At 40.7% G+C, this 23648-nt stretch overlaps 1 protein-coding gene across 5 annotated transcripts in view; it reads left to right on the top strand.

Annotated features, from left to right (window-relative positions):
- The window catches only part of LOC308471562 (contactin-6-like), a 196329-nt gene extending 194779 nt beyond the window's left edge, over window positions 1–1550 (top strand). For all 5 annotated transcript variants that reach the window (XM_080995672.1, XM_080995671.1, XM_080995673.1 and 2 more), the window contains one exon: window positions 970–1550. In XM_080995672.1, the coding sequence (XP_080851798.1) occupies window positions 970–1061 (92 nt within the window). In that variant the 3' untranslated portion in view covers window positions 1062–1550. The remainder of the gene's footprint in view (window positions 1–969) is intronic.
- The last annotated feature ends 22098 nt before the right edge of the window (window positions 1551–23648 follow it).

Below are 23648 nucleotides of genomic sequence, written 5' to 3'. Positions count from 1 at the left end.
GTGCATTAAAAGGTTTTTTTTAAAAAAAAATACAGCATCAGGGACTCTGAAAACCAACTCCACTATCATAGAAGGCCTGGGGGCAGTACATGGCCATCCACTAGGAAAAGTAAATAGAAGTTATGAAATGTGCATCTTGAGAAAGTCAGTTGCAAGGGCTCGTTCCCTCCAGGCAGGAGGCATGATGACCCATTTCAAGTAACCCGACCACAGACCCTCCAAAGACTTTGGTGGGTGAGCAGTTTCATATGGGTAGAGTTAGGTTGCAAAGCTGGTGTTGTTCTATTGAATGGTACCATCAGGACAAGACTTTGGGGCAGAAATCCAGGTACCTACACAGCTGAATAAACATGAGGGCCCCAAATACTTCAACACCTGGCAAGCATGCTGTAAGCAAAGTGATATACATTTCCAGCTTAAGGGGTGTGGGCTTCCCTTGTAATATAATTAAGTCAAGAGTTCAGAATAATCTAATTGCCCCACTGCTTTCCTTGACTGAAATCCAAACACAAAATATTAACTGGTTTGTGGGTTGAATGTCCTAGGTCAGGCATAGGCAAACGCAGCCCTCCAGATGTTTTGGGACTACAGCTCCCATGATCCCAGCTAACAGAACCAGTGGTCAGGGATGATGGGAGTTGTAGTCCCAAAACATCTGGAGGGCAGAGTTTGCCTATGCCTGTCCTAGGTACTTTATACTTTATGCATTGAACTGTACAGTTGCAAGTCTTTCACCAATGGTGGAATGAAACAGAGCAACGAAACAGTGCTTCTCAAAGTGCCATCATAGTCAACTAATAGTATTAGGCCTCATCCTCCTGAAGAAAAAAAATAATCAAAATGATGGGTGGAGGGAAACATGCAAAGTAAAGCATGGTGATTATTAAGCACATTAAAACCAGCTCTTATCAATAATGCCTCGAGCATGTGAATTTGAGTGTACTTTTCTATCTCTGTTTCTTTTTGCAGGTTTAAGCTCCAGAGGGATGTATACCTACGGCTCTGAAGATTACATAATGACAACTAAGATTATGATTCTGGTTTATATACTCAGCTCCTGAGTATTTTGTTGAATGGAGCCAACAAGCAGCCATTGGACTTTTGAAAACAAAGCAGCCATTGCTGGTCAGAGACTTTCCTCCCTTTCACATATTGGCACCTGTCATCTCTGAAAATGGATTCTATTGAGAAAGATAATGAATTGCCCTTTAAAATGTAAATATAATTGATTTCTTTCTCTTTTTTTAAAGCATATTTGCGTTTAAGATGTCCCCAAAATGAACAGAAGAGAGCCAAAATTGTAAAAAAGAAAGAAAGAAAAAGAAAGCTAGTTTGTATTGCAGGGATCTGTTGTGAAAATCCAGTATATCTGTATGACTTGCAAACGTACAAGATATCTACAACAACAAAACCCAGTGATCAATATGAAAAAGGCTTGAAGTTGTTTGTGATGTATAACATTAGCTGATCTGTATTTCTCACTTTGGTCTGTAATGAAACACTGTTTACTGCATTTTCAGATTTAATAAAAAATATTTCTTTACAATTTTCCCCATTTTTATCAGTATCTTGGACTAACTGAAGACTTCATTCGTAGCATGTGTATATCCTGATTTAAAATTTTAAATGAAGAAGCCATGCCAAATGAATTAACATGGATGTTGTTTTCAATGAAATCAGAATACTGAAGTCCCATAGACATATTCACATAAGGATGGGCTTGTTTTGTTTCTCTAGATTCTACCCGTAGCCTACATTTTGAAAATACAGTTTGAAAACTGGTCATAGTGTAGTTGTGAAAGGTGCTCATACAAGATTTTCATCAGATATTTCCATGGATGAGAGGCTAACTGTACTATAGTTGAAGAAGTCCTTCCTTTTTTCTGTGCTGAATCTTCCAATGTTCACTTTCATTGGATGACCTCAAGTTCCAGTATTATGCAAAAGGGATCAATTTTATTTACAAAATCCCAAACATGAGATTCTCCTTTATCACAGCTGCAACAGACTAGGTCAGTATTTTCATTAAGCCCAAGATCTCTTTCCTGGTCTGTCGGTGCCTGTTCAAACCCATTAACATAGAAGTGACAGTAGGATTTTTTGCTCCAAAGTGCATCATTTCATAATCACTTGCAGTGAACTGCATCTGCCATTTTGCTGCCTTTTCACTCAGTTTGGAAATATCTTTTGGGGGTTCTTTGAAATCACTTTTTGTTTTTTACTAGCCTGAATAATTGTCTGTCACCAACCAACATGGCCATGTCACTGATTATCCCTGACTCCAAATCATTTATGAACATATTAAAAAGCACTGGTCCCGAAGCAGATCATTGGGAGATCCCATTTGTTACATCCATCTATTGTGCAAAGTCTCCAGTTATTCCTACTCTCTGCTACTTCTTGTTCTGTGAGTTACTTATCCATAAGGGTCTCTTTCCTCTCACCCAGTCCTTTGGTGAGAGACTTTATCAGAAGCTTTTTGAAATTCCAAAAATGCAATATCTAGTGGACCGTCTACTCATGCTAGAAATTAAACCTTGTACTTCCTGCATGCCAAACATGTGCTCTACAATTGAGCTACATAGTTTCCCCTAATACTTCCCATTAGTATATCAGGAAGCCAAAAACAACAGATCTGTTCATCTTCTCAAGAGCAAATGTGGTAAGAGAGGCAGTAATATACAGAGTCCAGCTGACTGTTCTAAGCTGCAGCCTCCATGGAATAACCTTTTCTTTCTTTCTTTTTCTGGTAGGAAAGAAAAATGAGCTTTTCATTTCCATCTTCATCTTCGCATGTGCAAATCTGATTAAACCTCTTGACCTACTGAGTTTGTAATTCAGACCTTGAATAAGTGGATATATAAAATTCCTCAGAAATAAGTCTAGATTGACAAACGGCTCATTTTTCTGTCATTCACTGGAATATATCATCTCAAGCACATCACCTCAAGCATTGACTATAAGCTGTCAAATGAATTAGCAGAAATGTGCAAATAGTAAAGGACATGATTAAAAGCAATCCCAGGTGAACTCAAGGCAGGGTGGTAGCGCTCTTTCTGACCACTGCCTCACAGCTCACATGTTAGCCTGGGGCTTGTCAATGGTGAGCCATTTGCTGAAAATTAAGAGCTAGCAGACTTCTCATACTACAATGAGGAAAGCCTGGAATAAATTGAAACTGGCATTCAAGTGAAATAAATATAATAGCAACACTACCATCACATTCTGATACGAAATGAAATATTTTCTTCAGGAAATTTCTAATAGGCGCTGTGCAAACTTGACATTCCAGTTCAAATAACAGATCACAAAATTTGTATTTCACGTTTCTGAAAATCAGAGGGAACATGAATGCACACAAATATCCAGTGATACCCCATCACTGACTTTGTCAAACCCTTTGTCATACTAGAGGACTGTCTAAGAACCCCAGATTTGGATCTAGGCTCTAGGTTACACAAAGAGCAATCCCAACCTGGGGGGGGGTGTTAAGTGGAACACCCTAGAATCCTGTCCATTTGCATTTTCCCTTAATGCACCCTTCCTTCAGTTTCAGAGCTGCCTATAGCTAGGACATGTATGTTAACTAATACTTTTCCAGCAGTCAAGGCTATCATGTGCTACAAATGTGCATTCATTATGTTATGTTATTTTATTTATTTAAACAATTTACTAAGCTGTTTACAAAAATGCAGTACCAAAAATAGAACTATAAGATCAAGCTTCAATTAAAAATCTATTGGAATAATAAAAAAGTATTCAGTAGGCATTGGAAGTTTATAGGGAGGGGCTTGTCTGACCGCAATGGAAGGGTGTTCCATAAAATTGACCACATAATACTAAACACGCTGCTCAATGTGTATAGGAGCTGTGCATCCCATTCATGGGGGAATCACTAACAGTGACTCCTCCAAAGACTTCAGTGATCAGGCAGGGATATAAGGGCAAGGAGATAATCAGGTAGGTTAAACAACGTTCTGCATGCTTCCCCCTTCATTTCTATGCTCCATGCAGTAGCTGCTAGTTCTCCCCACTCCCTCAAATAGTGCCCCAGAGTGGCAGAATCAAAAGAAAGTGGTGAGAAGGCTTGTTAGCAAGAATTGTCATTTGAAGAAGTTGTTTTTCTGCAGGAAGTGACTGAAGTCAGATTTACAATCTAAATTCAAGCCAAACATATGAGCATTAAGCATAGAAATGTCTAATGACATGTTCTAGGAAGTGAGTTGTAGAGCAGGTGTGCACTGCTTGGCCAAAATGGGCTGGGGGGAGGGGCCAAATGAAGAGCCCAAATCAGGCCCATGGGCCAGAGGTTCCCCACCCCTTTATTGGTCTAATAAAAGCAATTCCGTGCATCTGAATCTGATGCAATGAAATGACTGCATCTGAATGCAGACACTAAGCTCAAAGAGCCTTGAGAACGCTGTTTAGCATTGGTTAATATTTCATGATAGTTGACATTTGAAAAATGAAGATATGCGAAATTAGTTCCATCAAATTTGAATAGTCGGTGTTGGTGCTATGCCTGGCAATTTATCGACACAGCAGGCAGGTTACAATTCACACCATAGCTTCCCATGCTAATAACAATTTCAGGTTTTTCTAATCTCAATGTGTCACAAACTTTTAGGAAAACATATATGGGGGCGTGTTAAGTTGAAAATCTGTACACCCAGTTGTTAGATTTTCTTTTAAGATAGCATTCTCAAGTCTGTCTAAACCCAGAATCAGAAATATTGTTCTCTAGTACAACATTATTGACTTTTTACATTTTTCCATTTGAAGAGGTTTTCGGTCTTTCTATAATTGCAGCAAAATAAGGATAGATCATGAGGCAAAGGGGCTATTTATAATAAAAATTGGACTATACAAACAGGAGGTTGCATGATTACATTGTTCATAGACTATACCACTTGAACAACAAGTTTGGGGGACTGAACTTTGAATTGCTTTCCTATGGAAGGCAGGGGAAAATCCTTCGCTGCGCAAAGAAAATTAGGAAGTCAGGGCAAAATTCAAAAGAGATAACTGTAAAGTCCTGCATTCAGGGACCAAGAATGAAAAGCAGCAAGCATAGGATGGGGGCGACCTGGCTTGGCTGCAGCAGGTATGAAAAGGATCTAGATCCCAAGATGAACCTGAGTCAACAGTGGTGGTGCTAAAAAAAATAGCAAATGGTGGTGACATGGTGCCATTTTTACTGCCCTGGTGGGAAAAACAAGTCCAATAATAAAAAAAGGAATATTTTAACTGCTAAAGAAATACAATAATGAGCATTTCCTACAAGCACTGCCCTGCCATGAGTCCCTTAATTCTGCATTAGCGCATAAGTAAGTAGCAGGGGGCGGGGGGCGCAGAGCCTAGGACTTGCCGATCAGAAGGTCGACGGTTCGAATTCCCGCGACGGGGTGAGCTCCTGTTGCTCGGTCCCTGCTCCTGCCAACCTAGCAGTTCAAAAGCACGTCAAAGTGCAAGTAGATAAATAGGTACCGCTCCGGCGGGAAGGTAAACAGCGTTTCCGTGCGCTGCTCTGGTTCTCCAGAAGTGGCTTAGGCATGCTGGCCACATGACCCGGAAGCTGTACGCTGGTTCCCTTGGCCCATAAAGCAAGATGAGCGCCGCAACCCCAGAGTCGGTCACAACTGGACCTAATGGTCAGGGGTCCCTTTACCTTTACTAAGTAGCAGGGACTGACACCTTTAGAAAATTTGAATCATACCAGCAGCGTGTCATGGCCAAAGACTGCAGAGCTGTGAACCAAGGCAGCCTGGAGACAATGATTTGACAGAGCAGCACCTGGAGGCTGGCAGGTCTGTGCATCCTTCCTACATTCCCATCCAGCCATTAAACATAGCTCTTGCAAGATGGACAGTGACATATTTCCATCAACCACTTGAATGCCTTTATTTAGCCACTTTTTGATACTGTGTACTTGTTATTAAATGGACGTATCTCTGTGTTTGTGTCTGCGTCTACACACAACTTACTCTTAATTTTCTCGATTTAGATATGAGAATTTCTCATCAAGAGTTTATTTTGATGAATTGCCAATGCTAGGGTGGGCATCTCTTAAAACTCTTGAAAATTGACTCCCTCCTAATCAAAATAATGTGCATCCATCCATTCATAAATAAGCTATAATGACTAAGTCATAGATACCTTTGTTATTTTGCCCTGAGGTGTCCCAGGCACGGTAAAAATAAGACTGGGCTGAGAAGGGAGAAAGGGGGAAATAAACAGAACGTAACCCAAAGTATGCCACTGATTTTACTTTTGCACCCATGTTGCCAAGAAAGCAATGGTGGGAAGAGGGTGGAAACCCCATTGAACAAGTGGAAGCCCCTGGGAAGGGCTTCTGATGATGGGGTTCATTAGGTGAATCCTACCTTGGGTGTTGTTGTCTTGGGTGTTGCCTGTTGTCTTGAGGATGTTTTCAATTGTGCTCTATACATTTACTTTTATTGTACTATGGTGTGGTTCAATTCATCTGGAAACCACCTGGAACCAATGATGTGGGAAGGCGGAAGAGGAGGAGCAGCAGCATATAAATTTTGCAACTAAATAAGCTTGCAAATGCTGAAGGTTTGTTTCCTGAAAGTGGCTAAGAAAAAACTAAGTATGGAACTTTATCCACTCTTCATCTGCACTGCATGTTCTCTGCTGTCAACGGTATGTATGAGATGCATCTCCAGAAATAAAGCTGAAGGAATCTTACCACACAACTTGGCTGCCCTCCCCAACATATGTCCCTTTCCTCAGTGCCTATCTGCCACAGGCTTTCTCCTGGCACATTTTGACATTTATAACTAAGCATGTGCTGCACACTCAGCTTTCCTAAGGGTCTGGGTTGCTCAAGGCTGTCTCACCAAGCTGCCAGGCCTCCAGCTATCACCTCTCATTGCCGTTTCAGGCATAATATGCTGCCAGAATCAGCTTTCCATACCAACAAAAGGCTTGTTGATGATTCTGTCGCATACCTGGTGCCCTATGGTTTAAATATGAAATATGAAAGCTGGATAGATCTGATTCCCACTGCCTGCCTCCATAATACCAATGAGTATTTAGAGTGTAACTTTTTTAAAAAAAAACACAACTATTTAGTTGGGTTTTATAAACAGTGATCATTAGAATAATAAATGATACAAATAAATATGTCTATGTCAACTGTACATCACAAAAAATAACGTAACAGAATTGCAGTAATATCTCAACATATGGCTCATTATTAGTGGACAATGTATAAGTTATTTATTCATGGAGCGGTTGTCAATTTGTTTTTTGTTCTTGTTTTTATCATGTATTTGGTGTTTTTAGATTGTATTTTTATGTTGTGAACTGCCCTAAGATCTTCAGATAAAATAAGGTATATAAATTTAATAAATAATAAGGAGGACGAGGAGGAGGAACCATTGGTGAGTTAGATCAGTCAACCAGCTACAAATCCACCTAACAGTAACCTCACCCAGCCCATATTTTAACAGCTTCTCCACAAGAATATCATGGGGGACTTTGTCAAAAGCCTTTCTGAAATCAAGATACACAACGTCCACAGCATTCCCCTGATCCACCAAGCTTGTAACTTTATCAAAGAAAAAGAAATGAAATGAGATTTGTCTGGCATGACTTGCTTTTGATAAACCCATGGTGAGTTGCACTGTTACTGTGTCAAGAACATGTTGCTGAATACACCTACAATAAAACTCCAGTCTGGAGGGGATACACACACACACTCTACCGCAATATGAAATTAAGTATTGTTGCATGCCACCTCATTCTCCAAGCAATCCAGGTTTCTAGGAGCACTTCCCCTACCAGGACCTGTGATTGACAGGGGCCCCACCCACTTACTCTCTGGCACAGAGTCCCCTTTCCTCTGTTCTCCTAGTAACCTTTTACCCAGGCTGGCCTGGCTATTCCAGGAATTGAATCTGTGCTGGATCCAGGAATTAGAAGGGTTTTGCATACAGCCTACTTCCTCCACCCCAAACTGGTACCCACAAACTCGTAACATTAGAAAAGGTTAATTTTTGACTTCCAGACTTTGAAGTAACAGTATATCCTTTTTCTTTCCAAGTAGACCCTTTTTGGTTACATTACTCTCTATTAGAATATGAGGATGATGCTGTCTGGGTCTGATCAGAGTTGCAGTCCAAAGCATTTGGAGGGCAGTAGGTCAGCAAAAGCTGACTTAATACCTGTGTATGAGCTATATAGCCCTTAATTTCCATCCCTCTTTGAAATGCCTCATGTGGCTTCCAGATTATGCTCAGGGCCATTTCTGATGCAACTTTTTACCATATCTTAAAATTCATGTCAATGTCACATCAGAATGGTTTGGTGCCAGTTAATTGCATGTCACGTTCCCCCTGGACATTAGTGTTTGGCAGACTGGCTTCCAGTTGCTTCTCTGCACACTCGTCTATGGAATTAAAATGACATGCATCTAATCAGTCCAGAATGACCTTGCCACAGATCTCTAGACATGTTCAGGGCAATGAACTTATACAAGAGTTAGTGAGACAGAGGATGCAACCGAGATATCCGTAGAGTGGGGATGAAGTTTTCAAAGGTAAAGAGACTGTGGACAGCAGACACAAAGAATGAAAATAGATTTTCATTCTGCTGGGTGGTGACATTTTAATAAGAAGCTAGCACCATTTTACAAAGCATTATGGTTGTGGAATGACACCAGTCTGACATATATTGTAATGGTATATACATACTCATGTCTATGAACACACTGATTCTTATAGAGAAACAATGTAAGCCTAGACTTCTGCAGTGTGTGACAGGTAAGAGAAGGCTTAGGAAGTTGGAACAGGAAGGGACTGGTCCTGACTGGATAACAACAACAACAACAACAACAACAACAACAACAACAACAACAACTTATTATTTATAACCTGCCCATCTGGATGGGTTTCCCCAGCCACTCTGGGCAGCTTCCAACCAAATATTAAAAACACAATCTAAAGATAATCTAAAGAAGGTCTGCATCCATGTGACAGCAGGTAGAATTGTTGCCCAAAGCATGATAGATTTTCCTGCTGAGATTTCACATATCACAGCATTCCCATGTCACCCACATTACCTTTAATGTGAGATTAGACAAGTGTTTAAGGACTCATTTGTGCTGAGCCTTCAACATTAGGTTCAGATGTCAGGGTCGGATCTTGTAAGCAGTATTTAGGATGGGTGGCCAGGGGACTGCCTTTGGACCAGCAAGACTTTTAAGCCACCAGAGTGCTTTCCTGCCTTTATCTGGGATAGCAGGATCCCATTCAGGAGCCTGCTCTTTAACAAAAGTTAAGGATGCACTGGCAATGCTCATTTTTGAAGGATTTGCTCTGCCATGGTAAAGGCAATATCCAAGTCACCCCTACCTGAGTCAACCACCTGAGTTAACTACTACTACTACTAATCCAATGAATAATAGGATTTACCACTCTTCAAGGGGCCTGCCAGACCACACTTGGGATGCATCAATTGCATCTTCTGGCATTTCAAGTAGGCAAGGACTTCATCGTCAGTGCTCTGCCCTAAGTAAATAGGACACCAATGATCAGTGAATTATTTGAAGACATGTTTTCATCCTTCACAATTTATCCACCGAAATCAGCATTTTACAACCTATTGATTAGTGAGGATATTGAGCCACACTCTGAGTGTGCTGGCCAGCTGCGTACAGCTATGCCGGAAGAGGCTGCGTTCCAATAGTGATTGACTTCTTTTTTTATTGACAAAAATGAGCTGATACAGATCGGCTTTCTGAGTGAGCAAGGGCCACCGTTTTGTATTCCAAGTTTTTACCGCAAATATTGCAAGAGAAAAACAGACTCAGAAGGAAACAGAAAACAAGATCCAAAATACTGTATAATGTAGCAGTCTTATTTTCACCATTTTTGCAGCCAAACTGTTTATACATATATTTATATATATAGTCGCCAGTAGCAACTGAATGTCCAGTCTGCATGTATTATTCTGGAAAAGATGGAATATACTTTGAATGGTCTCCTACTTCCCAGTTTCTAGCCCCTTATGTTTCACATAAATGTATTAAACCCATGAAGAACGGTGTGAACTTAATGAGTTTAGAATAATAATAATAATAATAATAATAATAATAATAATTTATTCTTATATTATTGACATTTTAATTCCACTCATTGTCACAACCCCTTGGAATAGGTTGGCAATATTTCCATATCAAACCTGGGGAACTGAAACAGAGAGTGCAGCTTTTCTCAATCTGATGCTCTCTGTACGATTTGGACTACAACTCCCATGAATCCCACATGACACATATAATCTTGGATAATATTATCAATGTAGTGATGCATATCAATAGAATAATCATCAATTTTCAGTTCAGATTTTGAGACAAAATTTAATCAGGTAATTTTTTTTCCCCCAAAATGATGTGATTTCTAGAATGTTGCTGCCATTGTGCAGGCCCATGCAAAGGGAAGAGGGCAGCTGGTTACACTTGCCACAGGCCTCAGAGGTCTAAGCTGGACTGGCTACTTTTTTGTTTGAGTTTATAAATATATTTTCTGCAAGGGCACGCTCCCCAGTATTGTGCATCATATCTCCACCAAAATAGAAAAACGTCGATAAGACTTGAAAATCATCTGAATTTCATTGAAAGTAAAATGTTAAGGGAAATCTACACCAGTTCCTGCTTAGATGAGAGTTATAATGAATTTTGCAGACGCACACAAAATCAATGAATTTTGCAAGGTAGAATTTGGCTAAAGAATGGAAAAACTTCTTAGGGTAATAGTAATGTTTTGGGATGTGTGAAATCACACTGCTTTTTCCCTGATTGAATGAAAACCTCTCTTCCTCCACCCCTTCTTTCTTAATACTACTTTGGCTATTGTGTGTGAAGACCCCCAAAATCACCTCCAAATGAAGACATAATAGATACAGATTTTAGTTTAAGGTTTTTTGGCATTAAATTTTGGCCACAACTTTATTGATTACAGCATGTGAGTGGTTGCCTAGGCATTGGTTCCAGACTACCTGAACCTGGCAGGAACAGGACTGACACTGGGCACCATCATATGTCAGTAAGGGAAAGCATCCTGGGGGAGCGAGAACTCCTTCGATCTCACAGCTCACCCCACATGCTCCCAGGGGCTCTGGTGTGGCCCTAGCCCCTTGACAGGGTTTGGACAAAAGCAAGGCAAGCCCCTGGATTCCTTTAATAGAATTCCCTGGCAGCAGCAATGGAGGGTCAGGCACAGCCAACCACGTCCCCTCCCGAAAACATTGAACCAAATGCCTAACTGCCAACCGTACAAAGTTGTGATGATTAGCTACACGGTAGGCAAAAACAAAGTGGCATCAGCCAATCAGCAAAATGGCAAAATTTCTACCAGGGCCCTGCTCCAAAACAGATGACCCCTAGACAGGCATAGCAAGGCCATAAGGACAACCCTAAATATAGGGAAAGGAGGGAGGGTGATCCTTTGCACATCGAAACTCTCCAGCGACGTGCAGCATCTTAAGTAGCCCCTCAGCAGCCAATAGCCAACCCAACTGACCAAATTTCTGCCCCAGCAACAGAGGGGCAACCAATGGGGCGTTGTGGCCATCTAAACGGTCACACCCCACAACAGGGAGGCAGTTTCTGGTGATCTCACCGCAACTCGTGCCCTCCATGATGGAGGACCCAACTTATCAGAAAAGTTTTACAAGAACAAACCTTCAAATTCCCTCTAGAAATAAAATTCCCTCTAGAAATAAAACGACACATTTTGATAGACACAATGCAGCTAAGGTAATAAACAGCAAATCTTATTTGTTTTATTTAGCATATTTTCTTTCTCACCTTTTCTCATAGGGCCTCAGGGGTGTTTTGACTGCCCTACAACAATCCTGTGAGGTGGGTTGCACTGAGAGATACTGAATGGCACACAGTCACTCAATACGTTCCATAACTGAGTGGTGATTTGAACCCAGGTTTCCCTATCCCTGTTGACTCTGACACTCTTTGCCATCAGTGGCCTGACCCTCAATCAGCACAGATCACATCCTTGACAGCATTTAGAAATTAGCTGCTCAGGTTGGGGGGGGGCATATGAAAGTTGTCCCTACAGTTCATTTTGAGAAGTGAAAAGCGGTTACCATGAAAGCCAAATATGCTGCAGATATCCATGAAATATTAGACTAGCCACCGCAAGTGTTGTGTGGATTGCTGAAGTCTTTGGACAAGGAAAACATTGCAACTTAGGGTAAATGTGTTTCAGTAAAAAATGTAACTTCAAAAATTTGCCCATTTTATGGCATGGGGAGGGGGGAATAAGAAAAAAAAAAACCATTGCTAAGCCTCAGGATCTATAGATGTGTCAATTTTAACTGTCTTAAAAAAACAACTGCCGGACGAAACATATTGGGACTTCATAAAAATAGCTCAAGGTCAAGAGGGGTGCAAGGGAACAACAGGTGCTAGTCTATGGTTAACAAGAAGATCCCTTCCAGCCAAATGTCTGTCTTAATGAGTGCTATTTCCATATAGAGTAGCAGAATCAGCAACGAGAGAGAGAACTATTTGACACTAAAGAATAAAAAGTGCACTTCATATTTGGGATCTGGATGTGAGTTTAAGATAGCCTGGGCCAGCATAATTATGAAGTTACAATGCTGGAAGCAATTTGAGGGTCATCTGGTCATAGTCCTCTGTGCCCCCCAACCGCCCACTGCAAACATCTTCATTCATTACTACAAGCTCATATCTTACATACCCTTGTTTCAAACAGTTTGTGGAGCTTCTAGACTAGTGCCTTGCTTTGGAAAGGGATAAATATTCATTTCAGTTCACCCTGAAGGTCCTACTCACACCGAACAAGAACCTCTGCAAAATGTACTCTTACTGGGATACTTGTGTATGCGCAGCAGCCAGACCGAAGCGAGGATGCACACAGATTTTGTCGTGGTTTGATTGTTTGGCTTCTTCTTGCCTTGCTTTGCAATATGCAACTTGCTTCACTTGTTTAGGTCATCTTGGGGGCATTTGCTCTGCAAATGCCATTCTGGGGTTCATCCACTCTCTGTGCACAGCACTCTGGGAAGGGGGTCCTTCCTTATAGCAGGGGAATGAAGAAGATTGGATTATGGACCCTTTCAAATTCAGCAGTTGTCTATATTAGGATCTGATCAATAGTCCATTTAGCCCTCCACGCTTTCTCCAGCAGGAACTGCTGAAAAACTCACTGGCAGAGCAAGAGGGAAATAAGCATCCCTCATTTGTTTCCCAGCCCTGTTATTCTGCAAAATTATCCAAATGTATAATGGAATATGGGAAACAAACCCTATACTTGGCCATCTAGTTCAGTGCTGTGAACTCTGACTGCTCTTGAGGGTCTCTTACAGATTGTTTTACTGAGCCTTCCCTGGACATGCCAGGGATCGGCAAAGATCCAGAGATGCCAAGGATTGATCCTTTGACTTCATGCATGCACACTATGTATTCTGCCATGAAACAAATATCCTCGCCATCTCTCAGTGAGCTCTGGCACCTCCTAGGATCAACCATAGCAAGATGATTATTTTGTATGCAATGCAATTAGAAAGAGAACCAGATACATCTACGTCTGCATCTAAATCTACACAATGTATCTATATAATGGTTTATAGCATAAATATACAACAATTTCCTTTTTTTAAAAAAATGATATTTATTAAAATTTCAAAAAAAAGATTACATTAATAAGAAATATAACAATAAAAAGGAAAAGTACAAAATACAAAATAAAAAAAAAGAAAAAACAGTTAAAAACAATTCCATCTTTTCATCACTTCTCTTACATTTACTTGTTTCCCGGACCTCCTCATACCACCCTCTTTTGTATTCCAATTCAATATATACAACAATTTCCTTTCCAGCCTAGAAAAGAATAACAGCGAAGTAAAGAATAACAGCAAATAAACAGTGGTTCAAAGTATAGCTGTGTGGCAGGAACTGCTGGAACGAGGCATAGAAGGTGTCATCCAACGTCTTTGGGACTCCACTCTCAATTTCTGCAGGGTTTACTCCTTAGCCTTTTTTCTCCCAAACATGTTCCACAAGGCAGCAGAGGTTTAGGATCAAAGTTTTCCTTCTCCTGGGCAGGCTACCTTCCCAGGTTGATGAGCCCCATCTGCCCCTCACTTCCCTCCACAGCACTTGCAGAAATCGCCTTCTTGGCCATTGGGCCTACTATTGGTCTTGTCTGCTCAATCTGCCAGAATTTGTCTTTCCATGCAGAGGCAGTCCCTTACTCATTGAGGTTTTGAAACCCATCAACTACCATCACCTGGTTTAGCTGGCCGGTCAAAGCTGTTTCCTGGGGTGTGGCCGCTGTCTCATGCTGACAGCTTCTAGAAGTTACAGGTGACAGCTGAGTGCAGGGTGGGGACCAAAGGTGAACAAACTACCCAGAAGGAGCATGACTGGTGTCCTCCACCAGAGGGGCTACAACCTCCCTGAACACCCCTCCCTACGGGTGGGGAAAGCCAGTAAGTAAAAAAGAAAAGAAAAGCATATTTTGGAAGCTGAGTATACATATGCACAGAGTCAAGAGATGAATAAATTATTCATTATTCCTCTCTCCCTGTGAAGGAAAATCAAAGAAACTGAGTTGAATTATTAGACAGTGCATAGCAGCAGACATTTGTATCTAATACCCAGCGTAATAATTTATCTAATTTATCTCTGGCATGACACTCATGAGTATGGACTCCCAATCATTTCCAAGCATTATTCTCTCTGTCTCTGTCTCTCTCTCTCTCTGTGTCTTTTCACACCCCCAGCGCTTAGAAAATCTCTTCTATAAATACAGCAGTGACTTTTTGAGTCACTGGAAGGAAACATTTTAAAAATGACAATGTGTCCTGCACTTTAATAACTGTTTGGAAAACATTTTAATAAAACTTCTAAGAGACAATATGATATTAAATCAGGGGCTATTGCTTACTATTATGCCAGCCAAATATTTTTTGGGTTAGTTTTGTTTTACTCTAAATTAAAGACATTAACCATGATTTGGTCACTTTGAGGCAGTTCGTTCCTTTAAACCAAATAAAGCTGCCAAGATTTATTGATTCATAGGCTCTACAAACTGTGCTGGTACATAGCCTGGCATTTAATAACATTAAGTATCCCGGACCAAATTCGTGCTGTCTGTTTTAAATCAAATCTCGAACATGGTGCATAATGTTTAAAAAGGTTTCCTTTATTATTCACAGTGAACAAGATGCTCCTTTCAGCATCTCACCCTGAGAAGGATCTTGATGCTGACATCTGACAGAACGGTATGTGTTCCTTTTATAAATTAAAGCCATATGACACATCTATTCCAATATACAAAGGTCTTCAGATAGTTGCTGTAACAAAAAGTGCTCTTTACTACTAGCTAGTGAAACCTCATTATCCTATCAGTACGTTTACATAAGAAAACAAGGAGAGCTTTGCTGGATCAGGCCAGTGGCCAATCTAGTCCAGCAATCTCCAAGTGGCCAACCAGATGCCTATGGGAAACCGCAAGCAGGATTCGAGCAGAAAGGCTGTCTCCCCTCCTGCAGTTCCCAGCAACTGATGTTGCTGAACTGCATTCCGCTAACAGTACCCAGGGATCGTTCTGTTTACTAGATGTTTTATACGCCAGCCTTCACAGTACAATGGTACCTCAGTTCTTGAAGGCCTTTGAAGTCGAACGTTTCAGAACTTGAACGCCAAAAACCAGGAAGTAAATGCCTTGACTTTCGAAAGCGCCTCAGAACTCAAACAGGAAACGCAGCTTCTGTTTTGAGTTTTCCGTATTGAGGCTTGCATTTTGAGGCTTCTGCTTTCGGCTTTCGAAAGTTTCGGAACTCGAACAGACTTCTGGAACGGATTATGTTCAAAAACCGAGGCACCACTATACTTAGTTCCAAGGCAGCTTGCACAATTAAACTTTGATATCATCATTATCATCATTACCCCACCCTTCTGACTGGGTTGTCCCAGCCACTCTGGGCCACTCTATCATCTATCCATCATCTATCTATCTATCTATCTATCTATCTATCTATCTATCTATCATCTATCTATCACTAATCTGAGAGAGGGAGTAATAATAGACTTGACCACTGCAGCAAACATTATTTAGGACTGACACTGAAGACTATCTGAAGACTGGTCAGTATGCAACAGAGACAGTGCACTCCTAATGTCCTCTGGGTTTCCTGTTGCCTGAGACACAGGCAATTCACAATGAGCTTTGATTAAAAAAACAACAACAACCCCAAAGAACTTGAATTCTATAGACTGGGGTTGGTACTCAATTTTAGTCACAGTAGATCCACTGATATTAAGAAACCTACCCCTGCCATACTTATTAAAGTCAATGGGTCTACTCTGAGTAAAAATTAGTTTTATTAGTTCTTATATATGTTGGAAGCTGTCCAGAGTAGCTGGGGCAGCCCAGTCAGATGGGCAGGGTACAAATAGTAAAATTATTGTGATGATTATAAGTTGCCTAGCACCCTTAATTTATGATGAGCTATTAAGGCCACCCCCAATTGTAAAATATGGACAAAGCCTTGTAGAAATGGAAAACAATGTTTGGAGCTGATGTAATCTTATAAGGACTATGTCATGACTGAGTCAGCCCAGCCAGCTTTCAGTGGAGGAAGTAGGCAGGAAGAGATAGAATCAACTACCAGAAGAGAGGAGCCTAGCGGAGCGCCAACTTCCCCGCCCTTAGGAATGCGGATTGCCAAGGGAACTATCTTGAACCAGGTCTCTCAGGAGGAGAGAAAAGGTTAGGAAGAGAAGATTGACAGACTGTTTTCTCAGGAAGAAGTTGGAGGGGATCCAATGAGCCCACGGAGTCGCCGCTGGGGGAGGGTGTGTGATAGGAAGCGGAAGAAGAAACATAAGGGGCAGAAATCCCATTTAAGTTGGAGGAAGGGGAGGGACTCGGCAGAAGAGTCATCGTAATACATGAGGGCTGCAGCTGGGTTAATGCCGTCAGGTGTTATCTGTGTACTTGGTCAATAAATCATTCTCTCTACTTAACTATGCTCCCTGTGTTGTCGAGCTGGAGGCAGGATTCCTGACAGACTATTTCAGAATCCAGGTCAGGCTGCCACCATCATCTATGAACAGGTGTTTAGAGTCATTTCAGACCCAATCATTTCCAATTCCCATTTCCTGAATTTAGATCCTTGGTTTCCTTTTTAGGTAAGTAACTCCAGCTATGAGTCCAGAAGCATGACATTTCTGGATATGAGATGCTGGAGACAAACAGCAGGAGGGTGTTCTTGCCTTCCCATCAAGCTTGCCAAGAAGCATTAAGCTGCTCACAGCAGGAAACAGAATGATGGACTGAATGGCCCTTTGGTCTGATCCAGTAGGGCTCTTCTTTAGGCTCTTGCGACATACTCCCATCCCCACTCAATCACTAAGAGCCATGTGGTGACCACTTGAAACGGCCTCTTCATAATGGACGCACCACATGGCAGCACTAATGCAGAGGGAAGCTTGCCATGTGGATCACTACATCATATAAAGATCTACCATTTCACTGTCAGATATTTCTGGAACTAGCAGAAATGGAACTGTGTGTGAAGTACAGAAGACAACTATTACACACTGTGAAGAAATTGAGCTTTCACCTATTTTGTGTAGATTTGCCAGAAGTTAAAATGCTTTCGCCACCCATCATTTTGTTTCTCAGAGAGTTTAAAATACAGTGGTACCTCGGGTTACATACGCTTCAGGTTACACACTCCGCTAACCCAGAAATAGTGCTTCAGGTTAAGAACTTTGTTTCAGGATAAGAACAGAAATCGGCTCCGGCGGCGCAGCGGCAGCAGGAGGCCCCATTAGCTAAAGTGGTGCTTCAGGTTAAGAACAGTTTCAGGTTAAGAATGGACCTCTGGAACGAATTAAGTACTTAACCTGAGGTACCACTGTGTGTGCGTGTATATATATATATATATATATATATACACACACACACACAGAGGGGGCTGGGGACATCTCTGTTTTGCGCCTCGTGTCAAGTTCCCCCCTCTCTCTCACACACACACACACACACACCGCCTAAAATCAGATTAGAGATTAGTGTTATCATTTAATAAATGGAACTTGGGCTAAACTCCAAATATCAATGTTATTAAAAATTGGCAGGTATTATTCTCACATCAAAGGTATGGGGGGAAATGGTCCAATCAGTCTTCATTGTATTCTTGAGTTTTTAAAACTGAGTAACACCAGGGATTATGCTGAAGTGAGTTTAATTTTGCAAAGCAGTTTTGTAGCTTTTTCACTGCTTGGCCATATCAAAGTTTACATATTTTCAGTTCATTCGTGAAAAATGACATTGAACATAGCTTTCCTTCAGTAGGAAATAGTTCAGCCTTAGTTAATCTTATAAATAAAAGCACAATCAATAAAAAGATTAACTATTCTGAGGAGCCATATCCAGTTATTTATTTGTCAAGTTTTATATACTGCTTAATCAACACCAACACCAACAAAAACCTCTAGGCAGCGTCTGTAAAACAACGTAAATATTTATTTTAAATATCAATAAAATCAAACATTTGATTTAACTGCTCCTATATAGTTTCTAAACCCCTTACTCTCCTCTTTGCCTCTCCTTCTGAACCCATCTTTTTCTGATTGTTTCAGCCCACTATGCATTATTTAATTATTCAGGAATATAGGGTTGCCATATTTCAAACAGTGAAAATCTGGACAGGAAAGTTGTTGACCGTTTTTGAGCTATTTTTTATCGAAAATCAGCAAAAACAGCAGTGCTGGCATGGGATGCCATATGTCTGGAATTTCCTACACATTTGACCGAATTCTGCCCGGACGCTACTGCCAACCATGGTATGTGTCTGGGAAATTCCTTATGTGTCCGGGAAATTTCGTACGTATGGCAACCCTATGAATAGCTTTCATATTGTCTCTCTAACAACATACAGCCTGCTCCAGTGTAAGAATTTCCTGCAGCACCTCTCACATAACATTTGCTTAGAATGGGATAAATGATATCTGTGTTTGCATCTGTATAAACGTAACTCCTTCGTCATATGGACCTATTATCTGTACTCCTAGTTGTCAGTTTCTCCCACTAGAATTGCAAAATGAAATGTGCACTTAATTTTCTGATAGCTCTGATATCCTGCCAGATAGCCTTAAACATGTCTTTCTCTCTCTGGAAGAATCGTGATCAATCCTTCCTTACATCCTATATAGGATTGGGGGTGCATTAATGCTTTTGAATTATGGTGCTGGAGGAGACTCTTGAGAGTCCCATGGACTGCAAGAATATCAAACCTCTCCATTCTTAAGGAAATCAGCCCTGAGTGCTCACTGGAAGGACAGATCCTGAAGCTGAGGCTCCAATACTTTGGCCACCTCATGAGAAGAGAAGACTCCCTGGAAAAGACCCTGATGTTGGGAAAGATGGCGGGCACAAGGAGAAGGGGACAACAGAGGACGAGATGGTTGGACAGTGTTCTCGAAGCTACCAGCATGAGTTTGACCAAACTGCGGGAGGCAGTGGAAGACAGAAGTGCCTGGCGTGCTCTGGTCCATGGGGTCACGAAGAGTTGGACACGACTAAATGACTAAACAACAACAACCCCTCAGGAGTTTGCTCACAAATAGGAATCTGAAAGTCTGAAAGATGTAGGCTACAACATCTTATCTTTGGATAGGATTTGTAAATCACTTTTTTTGCAACCAAGTGATATAGACATTTTGTAAAATAAAAATAATAATAATGTGATAAACACTTGGGACAGACTTCTACATATTTTTCTTTTAAAAAAGAAATCTAGGTTCCATAATTCCACCTGTGCACATCCCTTCATTTACCTGGGCTTTCTTCCAGATAATCTGTTTCTACAAAGTAGTGCCTGCCCTCAGGTTGCCTTCAGTTTGTCACACTCCTGATATGAGCTGAACCTCTGTTAGAGAGGGGGAAAGAGGAATTCATTTCTTACATCAGGAACAAACTACCATATGTCTGTATATGAGGTCATGGATCCTTTGTAACAGACATAAGATTCTCAATTGCTTTAAATGCCATTTTAATAATAATAATAATAATAATAATAATAATAATAATAATAATTTATTTATACCCCAACCGTCTGGCTGAGTTTCCCCAGCCACTCTGGGCAGCTTCCAATCGAATGTTTAAAACAATACAGCATTAAATATTAAAAACCTCCCTAAACATTTTAGGCAAGTAACTCTTAAAGTTGATGTTTTATTTTTAGTTTCTTAGCTAATCGATGTATTTTTTACTATATTTTTAATGAAGTTTATTAAATTGTTGTAAGCTACCCCGAGAGCTCTGTGTTTAAAATAAATTGATATTACACCAAGTTTGACAAATAGGATTGCACCTCAAAGACAAACAGAATGGTACCCCATCATGATATTTCTTAGAAAGAAATAAGAAGCAAAAGCTAGAGTTCAAATTATCCAGCTGGGAGTTTTCCTCAGTTAGAACACACAGAGACACACAAACACAGAGGCATCTGATCAAGTGTGCTATAGGCCATGAAAGTTTATTCCACTATAAATGTGTCTTTAAGGTGCCACAAAGCACTTTGGTTATTGTTATAAAAAGAGAGAGAGAATTATTAGAAAGCTAATGAGAAGATAAGACTAAAACATAAAGTCCTGGCCAATTACTTTAAATCACGCAAGGAGATGCAGCAAAAAGACAACATTAAGGAGCTGCTAAACTGGGGGAAAGGGGTGGCGCTGTGGTCTAAACCACTGAGCCTCCTGGGCTTGCTGATCAGAAGATCGGCGGCTCAAATCCCCACGACGGGGTGAGCTCCCGTTGCTCAGTCCCAGCTCCTGCCAACCTAGCAGTTCAAAAGCACACTAAAATGCAAGTAGGTACCGCTCCAGTGGGAAAGTAAATGGCGTCTCCATGCGCTGCTCTGGTGTCAGTGTTCTGCTGCGCCAGAAGCGGCTTAGTCATGCTGGCCACATGACCCATAAAAACTGTCTGCAGACAAACGCCGGCTCCCTTGGCCTCTAAAGCGAAATGAGCGCCACAACCCCAGATTCGTCTGTGACTGGACTTAACTGTCAGGGGTCCTTTAACTTTTTAAAATGGGGAAAATGTGGGGTGGGGTTAATTTTAAAAGTTTAGGGACTTACGTTTGTGACACTAAATTTCATTTATTGCATTGGGTGTTGTGGGATACAAGTGGGTGTAACTGAACAGATCACTGCCCCTTTATTCAAGCCATGAAAATGGCTGAAAAGAACTGTATGCCAAAAAACTGCCCAACGTTTCACCACATGGTGTGATCCATGAAAACAGTTGAAAAATTACAGCCTAAAACCCCCCACGATTTTCCACTGGGTTGCAATGATTGCCATGGGATGTACTGGCTGAGCTACCACTAGATGAATAATCAGTGGTTGCCAGTAGTTAAAGAAAATGTTTTAACCATGGGTTATTTTTCCACTGAATATTCCTGATGCAGTAAGTCCAGACTATCCAATCCTGGTGTCTTCAGTCATCAAAGGAATTGTATTGCAAATGAATCAAAGTTGTCCAAAGGAATGTTGGAACATTGTTCTACAAAGATGGACTCCTGTGAAGATGGGCAGGGAAGAACATGCATTCCTTTACTACAGTATTCCTTTCATATGGTGAATAACGTATGATGGTTATTAATGTTATGAGCATGTTCTATTATAACCAATTTTTAATGTGCTATAATAGCACTGTTAATTCACATTTTCATCTAAAGCAGAAAGGAACAGATTGTGTTAGAAAATAAATGTCTCTATTACATTCCAAAAGCACCTTACTGGGAGAACCAGACAAGAGAGGTAAAAATGTGTTTGCTGCGTGCATATTGTGAAATATCAAAGACTCTTAAGTAATGTTTTCAATTTTTCATTGGCTAAAAGGCATTTTCTCTTAACTCATTTTTATCTGTTTAGCAGCTATGTCTTTAAAGTTTCCCTCGTAGCACAAGTACATAACTGAGAAATTAGATAAGAAAGCCGCCACCGCAGAAGAGGAAAGTTGTTTACAGCAGTAATTTGTAAAATGCATTGTCCTCAGAACAGCATACAAATGAGAGCTGCGGTAATGCACACTATGCGGGGGCAAGATTAAGAAAACGTAGTGACAGCACACTCCCATTGCACCTTCCCAGACTAATCAAAACACACCAAATGAAACTTCCAAGTCGGGCATCTTACATAGTTGTAAGCAAAAGAGCTGGGTGAATCTGAGAATTTCTCATCTGTGTCACTAGATCAGGTGTTTGCTCATTCCATCCCACCGCTGAATCTGTGACTTTTAAAAAAAATAAAAAATCAGTACCAAATAAGTTAATTAAAAAACATATTTAGCTACTTATTCCCATTGGAGCCTGGTCCATGAAGGCAAAGGAGCCAATGCTCCACCAACCTCAGCCAGCTCTCACCTGCCTGCCTTCCTACTTGCATCTAGCGCAGGGGGTGGCCGTGGTTCTCAGCTTCCTCTCCTTGTAGTACTTAGGAAGATGAGGGCAACACTAGAATAGGGCAACACTGTCATTGGCTCCAGCGCCACCTACTGTTGGACTCCCTGTCTTCTGCCCAATCAGTCTCAAAGGCCATCCCTGAATTTCTGTATGTATTTTCACACGCAGTATATTTATTATTTACTTATTTTATTTAACAAGATCTCTATACCACTTAATTTTAAAAAATTCTAAACAGTTTACTTAACATACTATAAAATATTTATTTACAAGATTTTGTTGTTGTTGCTTTTTTTAAACATACTTTATAAATATATTTTGATTGTTTTATGAGGCAGCACATGCTGAAAATGTGAGAGCCCATGGACAAATGGAGTTATAATCTTCACAGTAGTCTGGGGCTTGTAAATCAGGTCAGGTCAGTCTATATTGGCATTCCCCAAAATCTAATTGTTAAGCGTCTGTAGTAAGAAATCATTTCATTATTAGTATTTTCTGGAAATCTGAAGGGAGTTTGGGTATATTGTTAAGCACTTTGCCAATTATCGCCTCCTTGAAGGCTGAATAGTAAGCAGTTACCCAGATTGTGAACTCAGATAATTTAAACTTGGACATCAGTCCAGTGCAGGCTCTGCTGCTTCAAACAGATTTGTGAGGCTATTCAGCTAAAAGAACTTTCAGACACACCAGCCATGACTATCTATTTATAAAATCATTTGTGTGCTGCCTTTCTGGGCATAGCTCACTTGCAGAGTCATAAAACAAAACAAATTTCAAAAACAACATAGAACTGCAGATACAGTGTTAAAAATATTCCAAAAACCCTAGGACACTAAAAATAATTTTCAAACATCCATCTAACTCAATGAAATCTGTCACCCAAGCAACAACAACATTTGTAGTAAAATAATAAGTTAAAAGAGAACCACCAGAAATTGGTCCCAATGCATTGATGGCTGCATTAATGTGGCAAGGAAGTTCCACAGTCTTTGGGCCACCACTGAAAAAACCTGAATTGACTTGGCAGGCAGGATATAAGCAGAATCTCCAAAGCAGATCAAATGCTTTCATGTCGGTTCTTCAGGTATCATGGTCCCTGTTTAAAATATCTGCTGTTCCAGAACCGTGAAGTACATCTACTTATCAAGTAATAG

Source organism: Podarcis pityusensis (genome assembly GCF_964106645.2).
Source record: "Podarcis pityusensis genome assembly, chromosome: 2".
In the NCBI taxonomy this organism is placed as follows: domain Eukaryota; kingdom Metazoa; phylum Chordata; class Lepidosauria; order Squamata; family Lacertidae; genus Podarcis; species Podarcis pityusensis.
The sequence above is the reverse complement of the archived record's forward strand: the minus strand, read 5'-3'. Positions and strand labels throughout refer to the sequence as shown.